General features: G+C 40.1%; 1 protein-coding gene across 1 annotated transcript; it reads right to left on the reverse strand.

The window, feature by feature from the left end:
* Positions 1 to 2142: 2142 nt before the first annotated feature.
* LOC141696720 (uncharacterized) lies at positions 2143 to 7248 on the reverse strand. The gene is made up of 5 exons (XM_074500842.1): positions 7216 to 7248; positions 6436 to 6504; positions 3292 to 3580; positions 2830 to 3212; positions 2143 to 2748 (listed from the first exon to the last, which is right to left on the reverse strand). Exons 1-5 carry the CDS (start codon positions 7246 to 7248, stop codon positions 2197 to 2199), a joined length of 1326 nt encoding a protein of 441 aa, XP_074356943.1. The 3' UTR covers positions 2143 to 2196.
* Positions 7249 to 7633: the final 385 nt, after the last annotated feature.

A 7633-nucleotide genomic window follows, 5' to 3' on the forward strand; every position in this document is an offset into this window, starting at 1 on the left:
AGTTCGATCTCAAGTATAAGCCACGTACGGCCATAAAAGCCCAGGCACTAGCTGACTTCGTGGTGGAATGTACCATACCCAACCAAGAAGTCGGGGGGCAGGAAGATACCATACCTCAAGACAAGAGAGTCGACAATGGGGACAGGGAGAAGAATGACAAGGAGAAAGAATATTGGGTTCTCTATTTTGATGGAGCATCAAAAACAAATTCCAGTGGAGCAGGGTTGGTTTTGCAAAGCCCTGATGGGTTCTTAATTGAGTATGCTATGAAGTTAGATTTTCCAACCACAAACAATGAGGCAGAGTATGAAGCCCTGATAGCTGGCCTTGGTCTAGCTGGGACACTTAGAGTCAAAAACTTAAAGGTCCGTGGAGACTCGAAGCTGATCATATCCCAGGTAAAGGGAGAATTTGAGGCAAGGGATGATACGATGGCTAAGTATGTCCGCCTAGTAAGGGCTGTGATGACCCAATTTAATGAATGCCATGTTGAACACATTCCAAGGGAAGAAAATGTTAAGGCAGATGCGCTATCAAAGTTCGCTTCATCTGAGATTGAAGAAAGTTCAGGAAGTGTGTACTTCCGTGTTTTGAAGACACGGAGCATAGATGTTAAGCTAGTGGCTCCCATAGGCTTGGGGACATCATGGATTGATCCCATCAAGGCTCACATTCAGACCGGTTGGTTGCCAAGTGATGCAACTGAAGCACGGAAGTTAACTGTTCGGGCACTAAGATACTCTTTGATAGATGGGATTCTTTACAAAAGATCTTTCGTGGTTCCCTACTTGAGGTGTCTCAGGCCCGATGAGGCACGCTTGGCTCTTGAAGAAGTGCATGAAGGTATTTGTGGACAACACTTGGGGGGTAGGGCCTTGGCTCATAAGATAACTCGTTTAGGCTTCTATTGGCCAGAAATGATGGCTGATGCCAAAGAATATGTAAAGAAGTGTGACCGCTGTCAGAAGCATGCACCAATTATTAGACAACCCCCTGAGATGCTGACCTCTATCAACTCGCCTATTCCCTTTGCCATGTGGGGGATGGATATTCTAGGGCCTTTTCCTATGGCCACGGCACAAAGGAAATTTCTGATTGTAGCCATTGATTATTTCACCAAGTGGATCGAAGCCAAACCCTTGGCCAAAATCACTACTAAGCAGGTTGCACAATTCCTGTGGGAAAACATTATGTGCCGATATGGAATTCCCCGTATCCTTGTCACTGACAATGGAACACAATTCAACAATGAGGAATTCAAGAAGTATTGTGAAGAAAATGAAATTGAGTTACGATTCACCTCTGTGGCTCACCCGCAAACCAATGGACAAGCAGAGGTAGCAAATCGGATAATCCTGGATGGACTAAAGAAGAGGATCGAGAAGTCAAGAAATAATTGGGTAGATGAGATACTTCCAATATTATGGGCCTACAGGACTACTTGTAGAGTCACGACAGATGCAACTCCTTTCATGTTGGCATATGGGGCGGAAGCAGTAGTTCCCGTGGAGATATCACATTCCTCTCCAAGGATTCAGGCTTTCGATGAGAAAGAAAATGAGGAAGGGCAGAGATTAGCCCTGGATTTAATTGATGAAGTGCGAGATAAAGCACATGCAAAGATAGTAGAATATCAGAAAAAAGCTTCATTCTACTACAACCTAAGGGTTAAAGAAAGGTTTTTTAAACAAGGCGATCTAATCTTGAGGAAGATAGAAGCATCTGGTGTAGGACAAAAAGGGAAGCTTGCCCCGAATTGGGAAGGGCCGTACAGAGTCAAGAGTGTTCAAGGTAGAGGAACCTACAAGCTAGAGACTATGGATGGTTTTGAAGTCCCGAGAACTTGGCATGCACAAAACCTGAAGGTTTACTATGTGTAGGGAAGCCGGATACGATTCTCACTCGTCAGGATGGCGAGTAGGTTGAAAAGCACCTTGAAGCTTTGCTTGCTTAGGATTTATATGTTTTAGTTTTATTACGAAGTTTATTAAGACTTGTGTAAGGGACGAATCCCAGACAATTTTATGAAATTCATGAGTTCTTCAAAGTATGTTTGTGGCCTAACAAATAAAAATCAAATGCATGGATGCAAGCATAAAAGGTGATAAATGAAATAGATCTGATAGATGTTACAAAAGTTTGATAAATAAAGTCTCGAAAATAAAAAAAAACAAGCCACGCAGGGCTGAAAAAGCTCTAAGGAGCTGAAGTACCCTCGGCATCCATATCATCGTCCTCTCCACTCTCGCTGGATGTCTCTGTCGTCTCGGAGGAGGAGGAAGAGCTGTCGTCCTCAGCAGGTCTGGAAGAAGACTCGGGAGGAGGAAGGAGTGGATCCTGAGGAACATGGTCCGAGACAACTACTCGGGTACGAAACCTCTGTAGCAAAGCCTCGTCATCAGGGCAGATATAGTCCGCCGGGTTAATATCAGGACAAGCCTCGTTCACGGTCCCAAGGGTCGTGTCCCAACCAGTCCTAAAAAACCCAGGAAAGACTGAATCATCCCTAATCCTCATGGATTGGGCAAACTCCTCCGAGTCCAGATAGTTGTCTATAGCTTTATCCTTCTCCGCCCGAAGTACCACCAGCTCGGCGTTAGACTCTCCGAGTTCTTCCTCCTTGCGCTTGAGCTTCTTCTCCAGGGTAGCGTACTTCTTCTGTTGCCTCCTGAGGGCATTATCGGCCTTATCAGAAGCCCGCTTCCATGATTCGGCTTGCCTCACAGCGCCTTGAAAATAGGCGTTAGACTGAAACAAAGCAATTAACAAAGTATAAGGCAAGAAAATGCTACAAGAACGAAAAATAAGTTCAAAAAAGAGAAGGCATACCGAAGCCAGAGACTGAGCTCCCATGAGCTTGATCCTCTCAAGATCAGGGGTGGCCACCACATCAGTAAAATCCTTGGGGGTCACGCTATGGTAAGACCAATCCCAAGCATGTTTCGTGGAACCAACTACGGTGTCCCCTCGGCGGAATCCCCAGAGAGGCTGAAAGGCGCCTGTGGCAGCAGCAGTAGGGGCAGCAGCAGTGATAGGAGTACCATGGCCTCCAGCTCCTTCAGTTGAGGCCTCCCCTATAGGCTCTTTGTGCTTCTTCAAAAAGATAGGCTCCGTGGCCTTTCCCCGGGTGTCTAGGCCTGCGAGCCGAGCTTTCTTCATCCTAGCTGTTTCCTCAACCAAAGGAACATTGTCCTCGTTAATCTCCTTAGCAGCTGAAACAAAGCAAAGGACAAAATAAGTGAAGTTAATAATGCATGAAATGAAGTAAAATTGAGAAGGGAAGAAAAATACCCTGTTGAGAAACAGAGGATAGTCCCACATGAATCAGGGAAAACTCCTCTAAGAGAGTCCAGCTGGTGGTCGAGCCATCATCCTGAGTAAGCCCATTATAAATAATAGTTTCTTCAGGAGTTAAGTGAATGGATTTGAGGCTACCATCACTGACCTTCCCAAAAGAAGATCGAAAAAGTGTGCCCCAGTCACCATTCTCCCAACGTAACCCGACGAAACTATTCCTCCAATTTTGATTATTATCAGGAATAGAGGCACTGTTAAAGATATGTTTGCTTTTGGACCTTTGCTTGACATAGACCCAGCCGCAGATATTGGAAGAACTATTGTAACACTGAAAGACTTTCCTAAAAACAGCTACGGAAAGAGGAAAGCCCTCCCTAAGACAGCAGACCATAAAACATAGAATGTTCCTCCAGGCGTTTGGAGGAAGCTGACACAGGTTGATTTGTAAATCAGCCAAAAGATGAGGAATAAAGGGGTGAAAAGGAAACCTAAGCCCAGTATTAAGGGCATCTGTGTAAATGAAAAGAGTATCGGGTCTCCAGTGGCAAGTACGATCACCACCAGAGACTGGAACTAATCTAAGAGGAGGAAGGACGTTATAACGAGCATTTAGTTTATTGAAGTCTATGTTGTGCCAAGTATTACAATGATTAAAAGAGTCGAGATGTGCAGTTGAGGGATATTCATCCCCCCTAGTGTTAATCATATCGATTAAAGACATATACGAAGAACGAATATCGATATCCTTACCTCGTTTTGAAGCCGAGGCTATCTTTGCCGCCCTCTCAGAATTCTTGTCAGCCATTAGTAAGCTAGAAAAAGCCTGAAGGAGAGGTTGGAAAACTAAGGGAGGGGATTTGAGAGAGGAAAGGTTAGAAAGTTTGAGGAAGGATGAGGAGAAGTTGTAGAATGAGTAGAGAGGTGAAATGAGAGGTGTGGAGAAATCAAACTCTCACCCCACCTTTATATAGCCAAGGAAGGGGGATAATGGGCCTTAAAAAGCCCATTTGGGCCCAAAACTTAGAAGGTTCTGGAATTATCCAGGAAATTCCTGGAAAATTCAAGAGAATTCTAGCAAAAATCAGAAGAAAACTTGATTTTTTGAAGAATCTGGAAGGATCCAGAAACACCCCAGAAGAATTTGGAGCCTATAAATAAGAGCCCAGTAAGAGGTTTGACCCGAAGAGAGCCCAGTGAAAGGTTTGACCCAAAATAAAAGCCCAGTTCATGAAAAATAATGAAATTAAATATTATTGGGCCTAAAAAAAATATCAAGCCCAGATAAGGGCCCAAATATTCAAATCAAAGCCCTGCACCAGGGTCCAAAATCTGGAAGAAAATATATGTGAGTATTATCTTCAAAAAACCAGGAAAAACAAGGGGCCCAATTGAAAAGCCTGTAAAAAAAATGGCCCCAAGGAAGCCCAAATGTTTGAAAAGCCCAGAACTAGGGGCCCAATTAACAAGGCCTGTGGAAAAGATGCCCAATAAGAAACAAGCCCAGAAAAGGGCCCAGATAATTGAAGTTGGAGGCCCAGGGATAAGGCCCACTATATTTAAAAAAGGGGTTATATCAGGCCCATGAGCCAAAGCCCTGTTGAAAAAATAAGCCCAAAGATCAGCCCAACAAATTCAGCCCAGGGTTAAGGGCCCAAATCCAAGTGTATGCAAATAAATAAATAAATAATATATATAAATATGTATATATTCCTGACCTGTTCGACCAGAAAACACGAAGAAATCCTGGTCGAATGGCCTGAGGTCGAAACCCTGTCGATCAGGGGTAAAAAACGGCCTTAATTCGACCAGGACCAGGACTAATTCGACCAGAAATAATGAAGAATTCCTGATCGAAATTCCTTAAATAATTTCTGAAAAATGTTAATATTTTCAGAAATAAGGAATAAATCCAGAAAATTAAAGGATAAATCCCAGAAATTTAGGGAAAAAATCCAGAAATTAAGGATAAATCCCAGAAATTAAGGGAAAAATCCAGAAATTAAGGATAAATCCCAGAAATTAAGGGAAAAATCCAGAAAATTAGGGAAAATCCCAGAAAATTAGGGAAAAATCCCAGAAAATTAGGGAAAATCCCAGAAAATTAGGGAAAAATTCCTGGAAATTAAGATAATTTCTGAACAAAAGGAAGATTCATTGTAAATGTGTAGGTCGCTCCACACTTTACGCAAAGACGAAACCCTGAAAGGGAACGAATAGATTTAACTTCTGCGAAACCTAATCAATGTTTCCCAAAAGTTGGGGGGCAAATGATAGGGATAAATAAGTCCTGATTTTATAAATAATGGGCTGATAGGCCCAATAAGAAGATGTATGATATTCAGACCAGAAAGGTTAAGCCTGATGGACCAGATCAGGTCTGATGGAATAAAAGAGGCCCAAAAGCCCTGATTATTAATTAATTTCGTAATTAATTAATAAGGGAAAAATCAGCTATTGAGAAGAGTCCTGATAAGGATATAAATCCTTATAGATTATCCTCAAGGGGACCTAAAAGGATAAGGAATCAGTTTCCTACTATCTAGGACTCCAAAGTCCATTCTAATTATGAGACTTGCCCACCAAGTCTCCTATACCAAGTCCAATTCAAGGACCACCAACATCTATATAAGGGGCCTCACCCCACAAATCAGAACTACGTTTTTTGGCTTGATTCTCTAATTCACAGAGATACGTAGGCATCTCGTAAAGGCAGATTGAGTCACGAAGCACGAGAGCAGCCATTAAAGGCCTTGAGCTCCCGAATCTTAGTAATAAATACAGCAAATAATAACCTTAGCTTTTTATCCATAACACTTCGAATGCCTTCAACATTATTCCTCCATAGCATGAACATATTAATGAACTTCTACTAAACTGACGACTTCTTCACTATAGCTGTCAAGATCATCATGTATATACCTAATACTTAAACTGTACTGATTCTAGTGGAATATAGATTATTTGAAAGTCAACAAAGTTGAGTTATCAAAACCTATATTTTTTAGATATGCAGTTTGAATCTTTCTCAACAATTATTATTTAACTTATTACACAAATATACCATTTTCAACTTAAGGTTAAAAATCACTTAAAACTCAATAACTCTAAGCTTAGACAAACACCTTCAATATCGTTTACCACAAAATTGTCATTTAATGCCCGGAACTGGAAGGAAAAATGATCTATAAAACCATTAAACCCAGGTTCCTGAAGAATGAATTAGTACACATAAACATCTTATAATAAGACACAAAAAGTTGAAATATGCTATATGTCTAGATCTTTTACTAATAATTATGTTAAGTTTTTGGGAACATCCTTTGACATCTACTCATATACAAAAAAAGTATTATATGAATTCATATGGACTTGCATAATTATGTATGAACATTTTCTATGCTCTATTCATATATATAAAAATAAAATGTCAGACTTAGGTTGATCGCAAAGAACATTAAAATAATGTTTCTGTTTTATTTGAAGATTTTGGTTACATTCATTAAAAAGGCTCTTCTCCTTTGAGTATTCAAAATTTGTTGAACCAGCTTCCAGGTTTGCATCAAATTGGAATACACTTTTTGCCACAAGTGTCAATTATACATCGCATGTGTGTATCAGCATCTGCAACAAATTTTTGTAATAGTGAACAAAAAGTATTCCAAAAAGATATATGAAAATTAATATATAGGGATATTTGAACGTATACATGACTATATATAATTACCAGAATTCTCGTATACTAAGCAAGTAGATTGAGCACAAGTAGAGGTGCAATTGAGAATGGCTTTAGACACAATCGGCGGGCGGTGACAGCCTAATAGACATAAAACTATGCAGAGTCCTTGCCTTGCCTCTAAAAAATGTACACTTTAGAGAACAATATACGCTGCATTCCTTTGAGAAGATTTTCTCACTTACAAAACCATTAGTCTCAACTGCTGCTGCACCCATTACCAACATCATTATCACGATTACTACCGGTACCTTAAATTTAGCCATCATTATATATAGTCTCTATATTCTCTATCTTTTATCCTAGTTAATATCTCGAACTGAATATATAAGACACTCTTCTCATGTATTTATAGGTTTTAAATGTTTGTGCAGTGAGTATTAGGAAACTTTTTGGCAATATAAATTTCATATTTTTATATCATTAAAAAATTAAATAACGCACATCTACTTTTTGATTACAAAATTTGACTTTTTGCCTATCTCTTATCGAATTGTGTGCAAGATCTATAACATTTATTAATTTACTAAATGTTAGAAGATTTGGATTTTCTTATTGTTTTCAATGCATTTACTAGCAATTAGTTTTTTATTTCCTCACCTT

The sequence above is a fragment of the Apium graveolens genome, chromosome 2 (assembly GCF_009905375.1).
Source record: "Apium graveolens cultivar Ventura chromosome 2, ASM990537v1, whole genome shotgun sequence".
Taxonomy (NCBI): domain Eukaryota; kingdom Viridiplantae; phylum Streptophyta; class Magnoliopsida; order Apiales; family Apiaceae; genus Apium; species Apium graveolens.

Bases quoted from the DNA above. Each gene is read 5' to 3' on its own strand.
- LOC141696720 (XM_074500842.1), bottom strand. From the start codon at position 7,248: ATGGGTGCAGCAGCAGTTGAGACTAATGGTTTT. The intron at 3,581-6,435 runs GTAAACGATATT...GTCTATGTCAAG, and splicing joins CATTAAATGACAATTTTGTG to CAAAGGTCCAAAAGCAAACA. The intron at 2,749-2,829 runs GTATGCCTTCTC...GCTTTGTTTCAG, and splicing joins GAGCTCAGTCTCTGGCTTCG to TCTAACGCCTATTTTCAAGG.